Source organism: Cryptomeria japonica, chromosome 3 (assembly GCF_030272615.1).
Source record: "Cryptomeria japonica chromosome 3, Sugi_1.0, whole genome shotgun sequence".
Classification (NCBI taxonomy): domain Eukaryota; kingdom Viridiplantae; phylum Streptophyta; class Pinopsida; order Cupressales; family Cupressaceae; genus Cryptomeria; species Cryptomeria japonica.
In genome coordinates, this window is record NC_081407.1 from 328,953,420 (window position 1) to 328,973,562 (window position 20,143).

At 41.8% G+C, this 20,143-nt stretch overlaps 1 protein-coding gene across 2 annotated transcripts in view; it reads left to right on the plus strand.

Moving 5' to 3' along the window:
* Positions 1-20,143, plus strand: part of LOC131038366 (tryptophan--tRNA ligase, cytoplasmic) — a 137,393-nt gene that overhangs the window by 40,726 nt on the left and 76,524 nt on the right. For both annotated transcript variants that reach the window (XM_059218300.1, XM_057970777.2), the window contains exons 2-3: positions 5,296-5,415; positions 5,563-5,748. In XM_059218300.1, coding sequence (XP_059074283.1) covers positions 5,296-5,415; positions 5,563-5,748 — 306 coding nt within the window. The remainder of the gene's footprint in view (positions 1-5,295; positions 5,416-5,562; positions 5,749-20,143) is intronic.

The window sequence follows — 20,143 nt, forward strand, 5'->3', positions numbered from 1 at the left end:
AATATTCAATTTATTGTTGAATGTTTTCCAATGTTCCACGGGTGTTGAGGACAGGGGGACGCGTTTCTAGGACGGGGGGACCAAGGGCCTAAGTTTGGGGACGGCGAGGGGACAGTGGCGGGGTGGTGGTGCTCATATAGTTACACATATACATATAGTACTTGAAAAACTAGTTTTGAAAAGATGTATGACAGTATAACAGTATAAGAATTAGATTTCAAATGAAACTATAGGAAATACCAAGATTACTTAGATTAGTAATTTCTAAATGCTAAATAAAATTTGACAAATGAATTTGTCAAATTGGAGATTTCTATTATATCGAAAAAGGAAAACGAAAATATGAATATCTGATGCCATTGCAAAGTCTATAATAATAAAGATGATTACATGATTCATCATTACAATGAGTAGCCAAATACAAATACGTGTAGCAATAGCATTACAAAAGAGACTCGAGTCAAAGACAAAATGACAAAACTCAAAATGTAGCTAATGGAGGCCTCTAATCATCTGCGAACTCCTCCTCATTGGAACTTTTGGATTCCTGAAGATCAAGGTCCCTCAAGCTCACACCAACTAGCCCTGCATCTGAAGTGGTAGGATCAACCTCATCAATCTGTGAAGGCTCCTCTGGCTCTACATCCCATCATGCCGCTGGACTCTCCTTGTACACAAGTGTCTTGCGGTCCATGAGACGCAAAGCACTGTGTACAGCCACAAGCTTCTCTGCTCTCTTAGAGGTAAGTCTGTTCCTCTTAAGAGAGTGGATGAAACTATATGTAGACCAATTCCTCTTAGCAGCTGAAGAACTGGAAACCTGGGATAGCAGACAGATGGCTAGAGTGGTGGTCAAAGATTTCGGGCCATGACAATTCCACCACAAAAGTGGGTCCTCCTGTGCCATAGTGTCTATATCCGTCTTTGCCGCATCTGAATAACCTCTAAGAGTGGCAAATCTTCCCCACTCAGTGCGCATTGTGCCGACATCTCTGGAATCAAACATCTTCTCTATGCACCTAAAGAAATCCGCCTTCACCTCATCATCCTGAATCGGTGTCACTCTACCCGGTCTAGCCTTGTACCACTTAGGATTCAAAGCAAAGGCAGCCATATGCAAAGGAGTGTTCAACTTGTCTCATCTACGCTGAATGATAGGCCGGATTTGCTCATTGTAGAATGTTAGAGATTGGTCCTTCACTCGCACAACAACCCTCATCTGGTCAAGCATAGAGTCAATGCACTCATACACCTCTCCAAGGTTAGGTGCATCCCCACCCCCATATCTGATCACCTGGAATACTGGAGAAATGATGGAGACAATGTATTTCGCATCAGTCCAAAACACATCACTCTTCACTATCTCCTTCACCCTTCTCCCCTGCTCTGTCTTGGCCTCAGCCCACCTATTCCACTCATTAGTCATAACCATGAGTTGCAATGCCTCTTGCAACTCAATCATTCTCTCCAAGAGAATGAAATAAGATGCATATCTAGTCTCAACTGGTTTCAAGAACTCCTTCGCGAAGGTCCTGAAGAGTGCATGTGAAGTGTGGTGGTTGTAGATAAACATCTGCACATCTCTCGCATCGGTGACCACTCCTCTAATCCAGTCAATCTTCCCCATGTCCTTGAGTGCATTGTTCATGGCATGCACACAACATGGGGTCCACCAAATGTGTCTATAGGCTGCCTCAATGAGTCTCCCTGCTGCTCTACACACATGGGCTGCATCTGTCACTACTTGGACCACATTTTGTGGCCCAACCTCCTCAATAGCCTCCCTAAGGACTTGAAACTGGAAATCAACATCTTTACGGTGCCCTGTACAATCAACTGCTCTAAGGAAGTATGGGCCCTCTGCACATGTAACCATGACTTTGATGAGTGGATGATGGCTAATGTCCGTCCACCCATCCATAACTATGCTGCACCCCGATGCCACCCAACATGCCTTCATCTTCTCCATCAAAATATTGATCTTGGAATAGCATTTATCCAAGATTGAGGTCCTCATTTTCGTCTCCCCTGGTGGCACATAAGATGGTCCTCCCTTGGCCACCGTAGCCATCATCTCCCTATAATAAGGAGACCGTGTAACATGAAATGGAATGCCATTGGCAAATAAGAACTTGCCAATGGATTCATCTATCTCATCTCTTAGCTGCACATTAAACATATCAGCAATGGGGTTGCTCTGTGGTGTCTGCAACCTACGTTTCCCAGCCCTGGCGGTAGTAGAAGTGGAAGTGGATGGAGATTCAAACATCATTCCTCCTATCTGCGAAGCATGAGAAGTATGTGGCAGATTCTGGTTGCCCTGAAGTGTTGCCCTAGCAGACAAAGTAGTAGGCATTGAAATATTTGTGTCATCTGGAACCCCCCAAAGCCTGTTAAACTCAATTCTGTAATGTATATTTTTAGCTTCCTCCAAAAACTTACAATGTTTCACGCCTTTTCCTCTCCAAAACGGAAAGTGTGCATTCACCCTACTAATGCTACCGAACCATTCAGTGTCACAAATGTTGCACTTCCACTTCCTTGTTCCCCCACTTGAATGTGATGTGCCTTGTACAGATATTCGTGAAGCAAACTGTTTTAGAGGAGACTTAGGATCAAATTGACCCCTAGCATACGGTGCCAACAACTCTGAAGGGCAACCTGTACTAGCTGGTGCACTCGCCATAGAACTAGATTGGGCTCCAGGATCAGCCCCATGGTCACCCCCCTCATTTTCAGGTTCATATTTTGAATCATTCTCACTATGAGAATGGATTTCCATGTCATCTTCACTCATGCCTTGGGAGCTCATTGTGAAATTGACACTGCATTTCACAAAATAAAAATAAAAATAAAATCAGCCTAGTTTAACAATATATTTTTTTTCCTATTCATCTCAAAATGAGATTTGGTGTTGAATCTTGAGGGCAAAATTCAACATCATTTTGCCCTCAAGATTCAACATCAAATCTCATTTTGAGATGAATAGGGAAAAAAAAATCCGAAAATGGCATAGAACAATGAAAATTAGAAAATAAAACTAAAAAAAAAACAAGAAAAAGTTGAAAAACCCTACCTTGTGCTTGAAAAATCTCTCCAAAATGCAGGAGAGTCTTCTTCTTGCTTCTTCTAGCTCCTATCATGCTTGCAATCACTTTTCTCACCCCTTCAATCAGTCTTCTTCAAGTTTTTCCTCCTCTTCAGCTTGCTGGAAAAAAAACCAGTTTTCCAAAATGAGAGTGAAATCCAAAAAAAACATGGTTTTGTGTTGTTTTGGGGGAAAGGGTGGGGCCCATGTTCAATTAGGGTTACCCCTTAACCCCCCCAAAAGTCACATTTTTATCAAAATTGCCTTTTTTAATTACATTTGGCGTGGGGTGACAGGAGACGTCTGGGTGTCTGCACGTCTCTCTCGAGACGTCTGCATGTCTCTCGAGAGACGGGGAGACGTCTCCACGGTGGGGGATGTTGCGTCCCCATCCCCCTATCCCGGAGACGTTTCCTCCTGGGAGACGTGGCCAAAAAGGGGGGGGGGACGCGTCCTCGTGGAACACTAATGTTTTCATATTCAATTAGCCACTTTTAATTGTTTCCAATAATTATCATTGGGTCCAAGTAGCATCGCACCATTTGCTGTTGCTAGCGTGTCTTTTGCTTGACAATTACTTGCTTTCAATTACCAACGTATATTTGTAAGGTATTATATGTAAATTATGTTTATTATTTATAACATATAAATTATGTTTATAATATAATATTTATTTATTTTTTATTTGAATATTCCAAGAATATTATTAGTAATAAATATTAATTAAATAATAATATTTAATAAATAAATAAATTCCAAATAATCAGTTGTTATTAATTATTATATTAATTAATAATAATAATTGATATGTATATATGACGATCAGGGAGGGGACATGACAGAAAGTAGTCACCCGTGATTAAAGTGTTAGTTAATTGTCCCCACTTTTCAGGTAAATTAAATAGGGGACATTACATAGAGTCCTTGATCTTGCCGAGTTGGTTTCCCTTCTCAAGTATAGAACCACTCCCAGCGTCCTTCTGCCTGAAGTTAGGAGTTAATACCTCTGCCTCCCGTTCCGTAGCTTTGCCTTGAGACTGAAGCCCATTGCAAGTTGCACCCTTCGCAGGAACAACATCACCACCCTTATTCCTTTTATTGCAGAATTTTGCCATATGCCCTATTGAGCCACATCCAAAGCATCTGATTGGAAGGCTTTCATAGTCTAGATGCTAAATCCTCTCTCCCAGGATAGAAAACAAATGAATGGTGTGGTTGAGAGGTTTGCTAAGGTCCAGGTTCACACAAATTTGGGCGAAGGGGGTTAGGGATACTATTCCATTGAGGAGCTGAATATTGCAAATACTTCCCCAAGGAGTTCCCAATGAGTCTGTAGACTTCTTCCTTCCTAAGTTCTTGTGGGAGCTTGTGCATTCAAATTCAAATTGGCACAACCTTGATTGGTTTTGAGTAAGGATTGAAACTTGTAGTCCAAGCCCTAGCATAGAGGCCTATGTTTTTCATAAACCACGGCCCCCATTTGAGGACTTTGTCCCTGTCAAGATCAGACTAGAATACAAATTGAAATAACCCTAATGCCAAGAAATGAATTTCAGGAACCATCCTGACCCAAGTGTGAGAAGCCTACCGCTTGATATGGTCCATTGCTGGCTAAATGCCTATGAACTTTGCAATGATGGCTTGCTTCTTAAGCCTTTCGATTTTTAAGTGTAGGAAATAATCTGGTATCAAAATGTCTACAATCTCCTCCGAAACCTCAATATTGACATTACCCACAGCCATTTGCACGATTCATTGCTTTCCTACCTCTGGCAGTGTCTCCATTCCTTGCTTAAACAATAGTCCTCCCATTGCTCGGTGGCCTCCTGAGAGCCATCTACAGCTAGAATCTTTGCACCAGAATTCTGTGTCCTCTACTCTCTGCAATGCACATTTCCCTTGCTCAGCACCATTCCTTGATGGTGAAAAAGCGATGGTAAAATGTTAATTTGATTACCACACCAAAATTTGTTTATTTAAATCATGTTGTAAATTTATAATTAATTGCAATTCTGTTGTTTATGTTCTAGTTGCAGCTTTCTTGTTAATCATATGGGGATTCTTTGTAGCAAAGGTGGCAGCACATGGACTTAAAACACACTTGATAATCAATGAAACGAGAAATTTTTTTGTATAGAAGTTTCTTGGGATTTCGACTATTAATTTATTTTAACTTCTGTGGACCTTTGTTTTCATCACATGTACAGGGAGTTTGATAAAATTCTTGATGCCTTTGAGAAAGGGGAAAATTTCTACCTTTATACAGGCAGAGGACCATCATCAGAAGCTTTGCATCTGGGACATCTAATTCCATTTATGTTTACAAAGTACACATTTCATATCCTCATTATTCTAGATTGCTATCAAATTGAAGTTAATGTCAAATTGGTTATGTTGTAAACACTGATTAAATCCAACATTGTTAAAAGTATTATGTTTAAGTTGTTTACTGTTAATGTTTATATTTTGTACAGGTATTTACAAGATGCATTTAAAGTACCGCTTGTGATACAGCTCACTGATGATGAGAAGTGCATGTGGAAGAATCTTACAGTTGAGGAAAGCCAAAGGCTTGCGAGGCAAAATGCCAAAGATATAATTGCTTGTGGTTTTGATATATCTCGAACGTTCATCTTTTCTGATTTTGACTATGTTGGGGGGTGAGTTCATATTTGGTTTATAAAATAAGTATATGGTTAAGATGGATTTTGTGTGATGTCTCCCTTGGATCTTCTTGTAGGGTTGTTTCTTAATATATTGAATTCTTAGAAAGCTGCTCGTTTTCTGTCCATGCTCTTTGCAAACATTCGTATCTTCAATTCTCAGATTTTTTTTTCTTGAAAAAGTTGAGCATTTAGATTAAATTTGGAAAAGAAAATGTACATTATGTTCCTTGCACATTGTGCAAAGATCCATAACAGACTTATGTAATAAATAACCACTTTAATCAGCAGCATGTCCAAAATATAGGTATTTCTGTCCTATGGCATAGCCAATATATTAAGATGGACAAATATAGAGAGAACATACAAAAAATAGCAGCTCTATGGGTCATGGAATATGTCATCATTTAGTAATTTAACAGCCAATCCATGTAACAATCTAACAGCCAATCCATATAACCATCTAACAGCCAATCCATGTAACAATGTAACAACCAATCCATATAACCATCTAACAGCCAATCAATGTAACAATCTAACAGCGAATTTATTTGGTTGCAGCTTTATAGTGCCTCTATAAAAAACATGATTACACAAAAGTTCAAATCTTTTTTAGGTCCAATGTGTTTTTTTTTTCTTCTAGATTTATTTAGGGTTAAGGATCCTAGACGTGCAATAAAGCTGAGAAAAAAACTTGTAACTGATAGTATAGCTCTCATCAGCACACTTTGCTTAAGAAAGCCATATTATCATGTCAAAAGGTGGACCCAAATTAGCCAAATCTTTGAAGGCAAAAAACTTAATTTCTTGGTAATTTCATGCTATTACTTCTTACTAACTGTTGTGACCTATTTGGCCATTTCACACATCGCCCCATTGCAAATGGGGAACCCTAGTGGTTTGCTTCCTAGGGTTTTGTCTTAGGATTGCAATATCATAGGTCTTTATTTTTGAGAGTTTGGAGTAAGAGTTTTTTCAGAAATCATCCAAGCCAAATCGGGAAATCATGCTCAGAATAGTGTCTCGACACCATCAAAGCCCTTAGAAGGCTCGAAGGATGAAAAACACAATTGCTTAGGGTCAATTCTGACACCTTCCTATTTTTGTGGGATTTTGTTTTTATGTTTTTTTTTGATTTTTGCCACTTTGGGATCAATTCGGGAAGCTGCTTTTTCGCCTACTTTTTTGCTTTTTGCTTTTTGCCTTTTTCAGCTTTTTTGAAAGTTGACCTAGGATTGGGTCCCTCAGGTCATGGCAACAACATTCCTATCTTTAAAATAAAAAATTTGTGTCTTCAAGTGCAAAAAAGCAAGGGAAAATCTCTAGATAGGGTTTTGTTCCAGACGTTCCAGATAAACATGAAGCGTTGAGCGAGAAAATTCATCAGTGTTCATGGCAAAAGAAGACCATGTCTCAGGCAGGTTAAAAGTGTGCCATCAATGGAGTCGTCCATGTCAAAAGTCAAGAGAACTCTGCCCTAGGTTAGGCAAGGCAATGTCTAGGCTATCCACAAGTCCACCATGGTTTGAAGACCGTGGCCAACCAAGTGCAAAGTCCACCTTGGTCAAAAATGGCCTGGAAATCATTAAGTCCGCCATGCCAAGTTGGCTAATGAGGAGCCATGTCTGCTCAAGGTAGGGAATGGCATGAGGTTGGCAAAGTCCGTCCAAGGTAGGGAATGGCATGAGGTTGGTAAAGTTCGCCCAAGGCGAAAGAAGAAAGTCTAAACAGCTATCAAGTCCAACATGCACACTTGGCTTGCAAGCTGCAAAGTCTGCCCTAGCATATGCACAATGGCAAGGAAAAGACAAAGTCCGCCATGGCATGGAATTCACCAAGTCCGCCCACCTTTTGGCATGCTAATGATGAAGTCCGCCCAAAGCAATAAGTAAGATGGCATGCAGAAGGTAAACTCCGCCCTAGCACGTGCATAAGTGGCACAACATCTACCAAGTCCGCCTTGCCATTTTGCCGAAGTGTCCAATCAAACATGAAATCCGCAATGAGTAAGAGCAAGCAAACAATGTCCAACACAGGGTGACGTCTGCCCAAGGGGAGATAAGAAAGTCTAAGCAGCTACCAAGTCCGCCATGCATATTGGCTTTCAAGTCATGAAGTCCACCACAAAGTGGCATGACATTGCCAAAGTCCGACCTAGCACAAACATGGCATAAAGAATACAAAGTCCACTCAAGCAAGAGAAAATGGCATGGGAGAGAGTAAGTTCGCCATGGGTGAGATGAAGATGACCAAGCTTGAAGTTGGAAAAATAAACTTAACACTTTGGAACATTTTTGAATATTTTTACAAATTTTTGAAAGTTCAAACACTTAGAATTATTTTCAAACAAAACTAGAAGAATCTAGAAGATTCCATGCGAACTCGTTCAAAAAGAAGATATTTTGGCTAAGTGAAAGGCGGCGCCAAGGTGAAAATTAGAAACTTTCTTTCGAAAATTTTCAATTAAGATTAAGTTTCTATTTTGGAAGAGACTAGGTTCGATGAATCTAAGAGAAAAACATGAAGTTGCTAAAATCATCAAACTCTTCAACTTTATATCAAGTTTAACTTGTCTTTTTCAATTCATTCTTTCCAAAGTTTGATTACGAAAGGTTTTGCTCTCCGAAGGTTAAAAAGAGAGATTTTTGAAGGAAGATTTTCGAAAGAGATAGTAAATTTTCTGAGCAAAGAAGAAATTTACCAAGAAAGTTCCAGAAGTAAAGACAGATTTTTTGTCAAGAAATCCACTCAAAAGTATTTTCAAAGGTTCAAAATCTGAGTTTGACTGATTTCTTTCATCCGTCTTCTGTCATAATCACTTATTCTTGCAAAATTTACTAAGTTTTAGGCCAAATTCTTCCATTTTTCACAAAAAATTATCTTTTTGACAGGCTGAGTGAAATTTTCAAGCAAAAGGTCCAAAAATCAGAGTTAGAATCTTAAATTTTTCTCGAAAAGTAATGTCAAATTTTTCATGTTTATTGCAGGTTTATGACCACCAAAGGAGGACCTTCAAGAAAAATCCAGATGAAGTTCGCCAATAAAGGATTGCAGTTGGAGTCAAAAATTAATTCCAAATGAAAAAATGTTATAGACACCAACCTCGGGCACGTGGACTTCAAAGATTTCAAGAGGAGAATGTATGGGCAAGTTGGACTCTTGCCAACACCTATTGCTCGTCGGATGATGAGAAATGGCATGGTCCAAGCAGCTGGATTTCCACCATCTATGGAATGTGCTGAACATATGATTGAATGTGCCATACACTACAACTCACAAGAAAGACAAATTACTGCACTAGATGGAAGAGTATTGGCTCATCTCAGAGAGTTGGCTATTCAAAAAGCATTTGGGATACCAAATTACAACCAAACTTCCTATAAAACTAAAGAAGAAACCAGAAAAATTTATGAGGACCAGCTTGAGCTTTGCTGAACAAATGTTAACAAGTTGTGGCTTGAGAAGCCAAGGCCCACCCTCAAGAGAGTACCAAAGAAATTACTTTGTACTGACTTCAAGGAGAACTATGGTGATATCATTTTATTGCTGAATAGAGTAATGGGCAGCCCTCAGGGTGCACCATTTGAAACATGGATGTACTATTTAATCAACGAGATCACCTTTGGAGTCAGAATGTTCAATTGGTCTAGGATAGTTAGCGACAACTTGAATGAACAACTGAAAAATTTGAAAGGACGAAGTCCTTTTACATGAGCTTCTACATTGTCTACCTACTGGCAAGAAACTACAGATATACGGGACTGATTTGCAAAGGCATGGTAGGCAATGACGAGAATGAATTTAAGTCCTATGACTGCTATCCGTAGCTACAACTTACATAAAAGGCCCACTTCAAACAGGTAATGATGCATTTCTGATGTACATCACCAGGACATTGCAAGGAGGAACTCATCAAAGGCTTACTAAGGAAGCCAAGAGTTTGGTAAGCAAGTATGGATCCTGGTTTGTCTAGTATCCAAGATTTACATACATAAGAGTCCAGGGATTTACCGGATGTCCTTATTGACTTCCGATCTACCCCACTAATTGAATGATTTTACTTGAAGTCCTTAGACAATTGGAAACATATCAATGCTTTCAAAGAACAAAGAAGAAGGCAGCCATTTCCTTTCCATTTTTCATTGGAAACATGTTGGAGTCTTGCAGAATGACACAAGCAGCTGAAAGTGCCAGATTGGAGATGCAATGGTATCCGTTCACATTTTACCGATCCCGGCCTGATTTCGATCCTCACATACACATTGGATCAGTAAATGGAGAGAGGTACAAACATAGGGTTGATTTGGAAGATTTTTGGGCAAATGCTGCAGATGAGTATGATATCAGGAAAAGACTATGGTCTAGATTGCTAGTAAGCTTGATCAGAACAATTGAGATTTTTCGTGTGCCTGATCAACTAGAGGATGGTGGAGAATACACTTGGCCGCGCTTTGATGAGAACATGCCTCTTTTTCCTATAAGATGGTCAGAACCAGAGCCTAGAGATTTAACCACCTTGATGCGACAAGTTGTTAAGTATTCACAGTGGTGGTCGATCAGCAGATTCAGGGGCTAAGGCGAAGGAATTTGACTCTTACTTATAACTTGATGGGCGAAATGGAATCATATTCTTCAAATGCAGAAGCGTCTTAAAGCGCCAAGTTGATTGAAAGTATTAACTCCCGGAAAATGAAGGAAGCAGTTGAGGGCTCTTCAAAGACAAAAGGGAAGAGAGTTGTTAATGAGCGACCTGTTTAGAAGAAGCAAAGATCAGAGCCATCCCATTTTGTTGCATCTAGGAATGTGAACAATGTATTGACTATTGAGGATGAACCATTTGCTGAAATGAAGATCCCTTCTCCAATCCATGAGGGAAATGTGGAGTCAATCCAACAGGAAGATGAAGAACCCCCATCTCCTACAGGCATGGAGATATTGGAATCAGAAAATGAGATGGATATTTTGGACGAGGAATTTCGAGAGGGAATGATTTCCGCTCTTAGAGGAGTTCATATTCCATGTGAAGAGAGCAATCAGGAAGAGGAAGGCATTGAGCAGCCTACGATTTCTGATTGGTTAAGAGAAAGAATGGAGATAAAAGTACCAGTAGAAGTTCAAGAAGAGGAGGACGACACGACCGATGTCTTCGCCAGATTAGGAAAGGTGGTAGTCAAGAAGCCAGCCAAGAGATTTTCCACAATCTAGAGAGATGAAACCGGCTACCGCTTAGTGCAAATTGCTATGCCAAAAGTGAACAAGGCAAAGGAAGATATTACTCCTCACGAGTATACAATCACCACTACTGACTTGGGACCAACTATAAAAGGTCAAGAGGTTGAGGACTTAGACAATTCTGCCATTTTCATGAAGGTGAGATTGGACAAGGAGATAGGAAAGAAAAGAGAATACAAGAAAGAAATCGAGTGCCTAAAGGAATATATTCAACACTTGACCAAGCCACTTAATCAAGACAATGCAACAACTCCTCCACTTTTGAATCCTTCGCAAGAAGCAAGTGGAAATTTGAAGAAGAAAACGTGACAGCAAGAGAGGCTAAAGAATGGATGGCGAGTAAAAGAGAAGAAGCGGCCACATTTGTGGACAAATTGATTTTAACATATGGATAGACTTCCTTTTTGTTCTCCAGAATCGCAAGCATGGCAGAAGCGTGGGACAACCTTGATGATATTCAGGACAAAATTATCCTGTGCCTGTTGACTACTAATTTTGCATTAAAGGCTAACAACCCTATGGCAAATTCAGTGATGGGGGACCTTTGCACGAAGTTCATTGAATAACCTCCTGGTTTGAGAAGCCGACTCTTCATACAATGGGGGGAGAAAAGGGAGAAAAAAAAACTTCTATCCTAATTAGGCGATGCGCTAGAATATTTTTTAGAACATCTGTAGCACAGAAAACCCAAGTATTTGCAGTTTTAAGGTCCATTCAACAATCTACATGCCCAATACAATTTGAAAAGATAATCAAACAAGGTTCATTCAACATAATATGACATACACCATTCATCTGACAGATAACAAGTTAAATGACAGTTTAATCCATAGTCTCACAGCATATATCATAGAAGTTACTGAATTAGAACAAAGCACAAAAGCTAATCTATTAAGCTTCAAACAAAAATAACCATAAAGGCCATAGGCATAGTTTGATATGTTTATCATCCACAAAAGATAATTAACATAAAGGCTTGCTTCACAGAACCAAAGTCTAATAATCTTTTCTCAAAGTTTGAAACCTTAAAACAACAAAGGGAAGGCCAATAAATAGCCCTCGGCCTTCAACATCAGGAAAGCACAAGAAAAATCCTAGCAACTGCTCCCTATCAAGAATATCCTTGAGTGGCGTCCATAGAGACGCGTGCAATCAATAAGGCAAAAATGACCTTTCGATGTCATTATGCTAACTGCATCATAGTGACCTCTGCACCTGCCAAAACAAGAAAACCACGACACCAACAACATTCTGGCTTATGAATCATTGAAGGGACATGAGGCTACTCGGAGGAGGCTCAAAGTCGAGCGCAAAAAGGGGACTGGGACGTGAAGCGCGAAGACGCCAAGTGTCACTGCTAGCACACGGAGAATGGTGGGGCCGGGAAAACCTACGCCGAGGAAAAAACCTGTGCCACGCGGCAGCTCTGCGTTTTGTCAACACAAGGCGAGAAAGGCGAGCCGCATAGAGAAGCGCCGTGACACCACGTGGCATGCACGAACGAATGGAAGAGCGGGCCGAAAAGCAAAGGAAGATGCTAAACACTTAACCAAAATGCCGCTTGCGAACAAATTCGAAAGAATATTAACATTTCTGACGACTAAATGGGGAATTCTGCCTGCGGAATGCTAGGGCTAGGACCCGAAATTGCTGGTTCAGAAACCAGACTTTAAGCTTGAATTGGTAAAAGTAGATCAGAGACCTGCTGCAACGGAATCCTATCGTCTTCAGAGGGCAACACCTAAGCTTCCAGGATCTGGCAACTTTGGTCCAAACGGATAACTTCATCAAATGGCAAGCTTGCTGGTTCTTAATGGACCATCTGTAGAAGTGCATAGAGCTGAGCCAGGGGGTGCAAAAGCTGCTTGACTTCCTCTACTGAAATAGGACTATTGAGGTGCTGTAGGAAAGTTCGATCTTGCTGCAGCTGCTCAATTTGGCTCATAACTTGCTCAATGCCCAAAATAGAGTCATCTGTAGGAAAAGGCGAGGGCAGGCCAAGGTACACAAATTTCTCTACATGTTGCTTGATATCTGGAACCGAAATCCTCAATAAATTAAGTGCTGCTGACGCTTGCATGGTGCCTTGTGATGATTGATGAAAAGATTGGCCCTCCTGATCAATTGCTTATGATTTGCAACTCCCTTTACTATCAAATCTTCATTAGAAGCGGCATATAGCCACTCAATCAACCTTTGGGCTATGGGGAGCTTAGGACCAATTAAGAGCGTAACTTTGTCAATGAGAACGCCTGCTCCAGCACAAAGAGACTGTGCTTCACCTAGGAACCTCAACACGGGTTGCAGCAAAGGGCAATGCTGCTTAATCTTCTCCCAATGAGAAACATACAATGCTTCCACAACCGGGAAGAGATCTTGAGGAACTTCCAAAGGCGGGGGAAGTTGAGATAAGCGCGCGATTTCATCGTCCTTCGCTCTTATCTCATGATGTATATCTTTATTTTTATCCTGTTCACATGTGGCTTGATGCTCCAAAGTGAGGATCTTGGTGCCTCTATCCTGAAAAGCTTCTTGAAGTTGCGCTATGCGATCTTGCTCTTGCTGTAATAATCCTTTTGCATTCTGGAGTTCCTTCTCAGTTTGCTCTAGGCTACTCTGCATTTCGCGCGTGGTTGTTTCAAACTTCTCTCTTTCCTCAGAAAGAGTGACCTGCGCATTGCTCAAATATTGAGCATATTCTTCTTTTAGGGGAACCTCTTCCCATAGCTGAGCTTGAATTTGGAAAGCATCTCTAGAAGTTGCTTTCAGTTGCTGCACTTCTTGTTCTTTCTCTTGCAATTCCTTCAGTGCTACATTCCTTGTCACCTTTTGCCCCTTCAATTGAGAGCCCACATTATTTAGGGCGGCTTGCAACTTTTCCTTTTCAAAATTTCCTTTAGCTAACAAGCCTTGCAAACGGTTGATTTCAGCACTTCTAGGTTTGCCCTCCTTCCTTTGACGGTCCAAGGATTTTCTGAGGTGATTGAGCTCTTCTTGCATCTTGTCCAGACGACGACTCTTTTTGATGAAATCTGAAGATATGGCCTTCAAAGTTTCTTCCATCATTTCCACCTTATCCATTGGAGTAGCGTTCATGAGATCAACCCCGATAGCATGTAGGGAGTAATCATCTAGCTTCATTTGGGCCTCCGGCTTGTTGACCTTTGGGAACACGGTTGCAAAGAAGAGACTTTGATTTTCCTCGCTGAAATGTGTCTGCACATGTGGTTGGGCTAGCTTCTGTCCATCCTTCTCCTTCCTCTTGTTAGCCCGATTAAGACGCACAGTCTTAGAGTAGGTGACTTGCTGATAATAAGTATCCGTTGTGGAAATAGCTTGACCCACAAACGCTGAACTAGGAGGAACAACATAGGGAAAAGAGGAAATGGAGCCACCAAACATTGTTTGAATGGGCTGGGCAAGCGTGGTCGGGGAGAACAATGGTACAAAGGGAGATGCTCTTGAAAAAGCTAGATCAACGGAGTCTGAACCGACATTGGGGGGAGGAGTGGACTCTCCAAAACCTAGCACACGCACAACAGAGGTTGTAGTGGAAGTCTGCGGGAAGAACGTTGCATGGAAAATGACATTAGGGGCAGGGAATGAGGAAGTGGCCTGCAACGATGCAACTTAAGGCTCAACCAGTGATCTGGCGGGTGCCAATGTAAGAGCAGTAGGGACTTGAGCAGACATGGGTGTAACTTGGGGCATTGAGGAAACTAAAGACTGAGAAGAGAGGAGGGAAGGAGTAGTGCATATCTGAACCGTAGAAGTCACCGCTTGCTGGGAGGCGGGAGGAAACACAGGAACTCGATAAGATGAACCCTTCTTTGCAGAACCTATGTATTGTTTCTTTGTGGATGGGGGGTCTGAGATTTGCTTATCAGCTGGTCTTTTTGAAGATTGGGAGCACGGTTTTCGAATTGAGCTGGCGAAAGGGACTAAAATGTTTGCCTTAGCACCTTGCTCCTCTACACTTACAATCTCCACTTCTTGTTGTTGAGCCTCCTCGGGAGATGAGTCATTACATGGGGATTCATCACTCGCCTCTTCCTCATCATCACCATGCTTTTGCTATTCATCCTCGAAATACCTATCCAAGGGAGTGTTGCCCATGTTAGCTTGGGTTGTTGAGTTTCTTGACGGTAGATCCAGAAATGCTCTCTTCTTTCTAGGCCAAAAATCGTCTTTCATGGTCCGCAGCCTATTCTGGGGAATAGGCTTAGCCAGGTTATGCCTTTGTGCGGGAGTGTAAAAACTCAACCATGGGGGGCGTTCAACTACGGGAAAATCACTAGGATCGATATAGAGGCTTGGGTCATTCACTGGAGGATTGGTGCAGCTTTCCCACGAGCTCCGTGGCACATGCTTAATATCATTTCTTCTATATTTGTTGGACAGGCACCCATCTGGGTCATAACTCCATACATCGTCAATCACTACCAAGCCGAGCTGCACCAGCTTGGAGGTCAAGACCTTCTCCGCGATACTCTTCCGTTCAAGAATGATGGGGCCAATACCCTTGTGGTCTTCAGTTATTGACGTATCATGCTTCCCTACCCTGTAGCCTTCTCAACTTCCACCAGCAACCTGAATATTTCAAGGGCCAAGGTTCTTTCAGTGACATGTAGGTAGGCCGAATGGTTCCTCAAAAAAGCCATGTACCTGGACAAAAGAAAAATCTCTACCCAAGAACTAGTCACAGCGGGGGCGTTCGTTACTCATCCAATTCACCTGAATTTGGGAAAATTGGGCAAGCAGCTCTTGAGGAATAATACCAAAATCTTGAAAGATGGGAGCCAGGAAACAATTTGAAAACTGATATGCGTCATAGGTGGCTGACAAGATGGGTGTCTAGGCAGACACATGCATCCTGTTTCTTTGCTCATCATGGGTAGCCAATCGCATGTACTGACTAAAGAAAGGGCAATTCTGGTGTACAAACATATGAACTAAGAACGAGGCAAACCTGAATCGTCGCGATTGCTCAAACTCGGCCAATTGCCTTATCATTTCTTTGGCTATCAATACAAAGAAGTCAAAATGAAATGGCTCTTTCTGTTTCCAGCATTTGAAAAGAAATCCCATCATGGGAGCTGAGATCTCTTGGTCACTGTCATGACCGCACAGGAACGCAATGGTAGAGGTGATGTCCTTAAGGTCATCTTGCTTTAGGTCATTGTAGTGTACTGGGAGCGTGGGAGGTTCAACCATTGAACTCCGGTTTAGCGTGGTTTGACAAAAGGGGACGATGTCTCGCCTGGAGTACCAATAATCTTCCATAGCATCTTTGTCAAAAATCTTTGTGATGTGAATTCTGGGGCAACGCAACATGTCTCTAATAGCGTCTGGGGTTATGATAACCTGCAAAGAAGAGCCCTGTATTGAAGTAGGGTCTGGCACAAATCTATCTACGCACGTTGCAACAAATTCTGGACAATGTGGAACCATGGGGACCAAGAATTGGGGGATGCCGCTATTCCAGAATTTAAATGCCGTAGACTGCGGTTCATTCCTATGGTTTGACATTCTTGTGTTGGCGGCCTCCCTAAGACCTTTTCGCTATTTGTGCAGGTCCGGCTCAACAACATCTTCAAATGAGTCGATTACCGCCATGGGGTTGCGGTTGTGCGTCTTCAACTTGGGCTTAGTTTTGGGGTAATCCGGTCTCGGGGGCATAGCATGAGACGCATATGAGATTTCTTCGTACACATCCACCCACATCTCGCCCTGGGAAGGATTAGAGGTCCTTTGCTTCCATCTCCATTTTTCTACAGACAAGCTTCCTGACACTTTTGGAGGACTTTGGCGCTTGAGATGCAAAATGAATATCTTGCATGCACTTTTGAGGCTTCCTTAAATGCATCACATGCCTATATTTGTGTGCGAAAAGGGTACATTTATGATAGATGTTTGTCGGCACGTATGCCACCTCATTTTCCAAGTGACATTAATGCTAAAATGTGAAGAAACGCCGCCATTTGTGTTTTTGAAAAGATATTAGCCCACTATGCTGTCATTTCGATCCACTTGAGATGATCCGTTTGTCAGGACAGATCTCATTAAGGAGACCATTCGCGGCCAGCAAAGCTAACACAAGCCAAAAAAGTCCTGCAGTTTACTGGGTTTGGGCAAGATGTACTTGAAGATACGCGTGGCGTTTGAGTATGCTAATTCTCCTTTCGAGGCCCTAAACAAGACACGCAATTCTTAGGCCCAACTTCATTCACTTGCGTGAGTAACGAGAAAGGATAGCCACATCGAAGATCGAGGGCATTGGCTTTAATTTTTATTTATTACTCAAGGTTGGAAATCAGCTATAAATATGTCTTTTCAGACATCCTTTTGCATAGTAGTTGGCTTAATGGCGAAGTTTCTAGAATTATGGATACTCCTGTTAGGCTCACCGACAGCAAGGTGCAAGTCGATTTCCTAGGAAACATTTCAAACCAAAGGTTGTAGAGTATGATGCAACGAAAAAGCCCTTTGATTATTGCTGCTATCAAAGAGGTGCTTGGGGAGGACTTTATCGATGATGTAGATAGGTACCGTGTCAACATCGACATTTGCTCACGCTTCGTGGCTTCATTGCTGGATGCTGGGACAAATGATTATCTGGTGATGGAGTTGACTTAGACACTCTTCCCATTAGAGTATTTGGGTGGTCTTGAGGACGTAGTTCAATATTTTGTTCCTTTCAAAGGTTTGCCCTTGGCCTCGGACTTGCAACGCTTCATAGTCTTCGGAGAAGATGTGGATTGGTATCCGCTTATAGGCGGTTTAAAGACTATGTCGTTGTCTGCTCATTGCTTTCGTGTAGAGCATGCTGCTGAGTTTCTCCTCCGAATCCATATGATAGTGCTTGCTCTGGTTGGCACAACTTGGTACACCGATTTTCGGGACTATATCTTCTTGCGGATCTTGACACCACACATCCTTCCACATCTGGTGCATGTCTCAATATTCTAGGAGTCAGACAACGACTCAGGCTACGAATGGATGGAGGAAGAAGATGATGAAGACGGTGACTCTGAATTCCTTGTGGAAGAGGAAGAGGACGAAGAGGATGACTGAAGAACTGCATATCCTGCTTCAACAACCTACCACCCTACTTTGACAAACTTACAGGCTACGAGCCTTTATTGTACAAAAAGATACTACTATATAATATAATGACTCTCTTTTGCTTGTTCATAGCGTATCTTATGGCTTACTTTTGTTCCTTACAATGCATGAAGAATCATAATTAAATAAATAAGGGCACACTAAAAATACACTATTTACATGGGAATGCAAATGCTTTAGTAGAAAGGTTTAAGGTGAAACCTGTTAACCGGGATTTCGAGGGACTCTCCTTGCATGTTTTCAAGGTTGAATGCATTAAACCCCTTTCAATTGGTTATGCGGAAAGGTCCCTCCCATAAGCCATCAAATTTCGCATGCTGACCTGGCCTAGCTGCCCTCTCATTATATTTCAAGACAAGATCTCCTTGCTTGAATCCTGGGTCATAACTCTTCTTACCATCAAACCACCTCTTGAAAGTTTGTTGGCGGTTTTGAAGCGACTTAAACACCGCTTCTCTTGCCTCCTGTAATTCCATGAGTTCTGCTAACCTTACTTTCATAGGCTCATTTTCCTCCACTTCAATGGATTTGAGGAGCTGTAAGGTGGGGATTTCCATTGATATAAGGAATAAGGCGTCTTTATCGTCAACCGGCTTGTACGGAGAGTTCTTGAGGATTTGCTTAGGTGTGATCTGGTTTGCCCATAATGCGCTTCTCAGGTGATGATGCCACTCCCTTTTGTAGTCGGACCCGATCCTTTTGATGAGTCTTATTAGGTTCTTGTTAGTGGACTCAACCAAGCCATTTCCCTGTGGATAATAGTTTGAGGAAGTTTTTAGGTAAATACCTTGGTTGAGAGCAAATGGGTTACTCGGGAACCTGTGAATGCTCGCGCATTATCTGATATTATGGTCTTCAACGGGCCATACCAGCATACTAGCTTCTCTAGAAACGCTAGGATTTCTGCTTCTGTTGCATTTTTTAGGGGTACAGCTTCAGACCATCTGGTGAAGTAATTAGTAGCAGTGAGGATCCATTTGTGTCCAAGCTGAGCTTGGCGGATTAACCATCCCTATGAAATCCAGACCCCACTGAGCGAATGGCTCTTCGACCACTATTGGTCTAAGTGACATTGCTGCATTCTTGCGTCTACCACTGTAATATTGGCATTCCTTGCATTTCCTTACTAGAGCATGTGCATCTATAAACATTGAGGGCCAAAAATACCCATCTCGGGTGATCTTAATGATAGTAGTTTGTGCTGAATAGTGGCCTCTTGAGAGTCCATGAGGGAATTCATGCAAGATCTTATGGGCTTGATCTTTGTCCACACAGCGGAGTAAAATTCCATCAAAATTTCTTTTGAAAAGAACCCCTTTGACCAAGCGGTATCTGCTATTTTGCATTCTGTAGAACCTCCTCTTTTCAGGGGAAATGTGAGCTGGGAAGATCCCAGTCATCATGAAATGCTTTCGGTCCGCGACCCAACATGCTTTCGTTAGCTCGTAGGTGGCCATCACGACTTCCCCCGCAATAATCTCTGCTTCTTGAGGGATTGACTCCTGGGCTATCTATTCGCAGAGGCCTTTTTCGTGGATTACCTTAGTAGGTGTGATACTCTAGGATTTTGGTAATCTAGTTAGCTCTTTTTTCCGTAATGTCGCCTTCCATTATATACTCTCGGATTGAAGGATGAGAGACATATATAGTAGTTTTGTTACAGGCAATGAAATGTCGGAATTTTTTAAGGCCTTCGACAATGGCCAGGGCTTGCTTCTCAACAAAGTTGTAGTTAGCCTCATATTCTTTTAGTGTTTTGGAATGGAAGGCTATTGGATGTTCACCCTTTTGATCTGCATCCTTCTGGGTTAAAACCACGACAATGCTGTAATTGTTGGAGAAGACATACATTATGAAATCCTTGGACATGTCGGGATTTGAAAGGACTGGGGCTGATGAAATGGCGTCTTCGATTTTCTCGAATGCCTCCTTTGCTTTAGGGGTCCATTTAAAATGCGTGTCCTTCTTGAGCATAAGTGTGGTAGGCCTTATCATTCCGGCGAAGTCAGAGATGAAACGGCTAACAAAATTAACC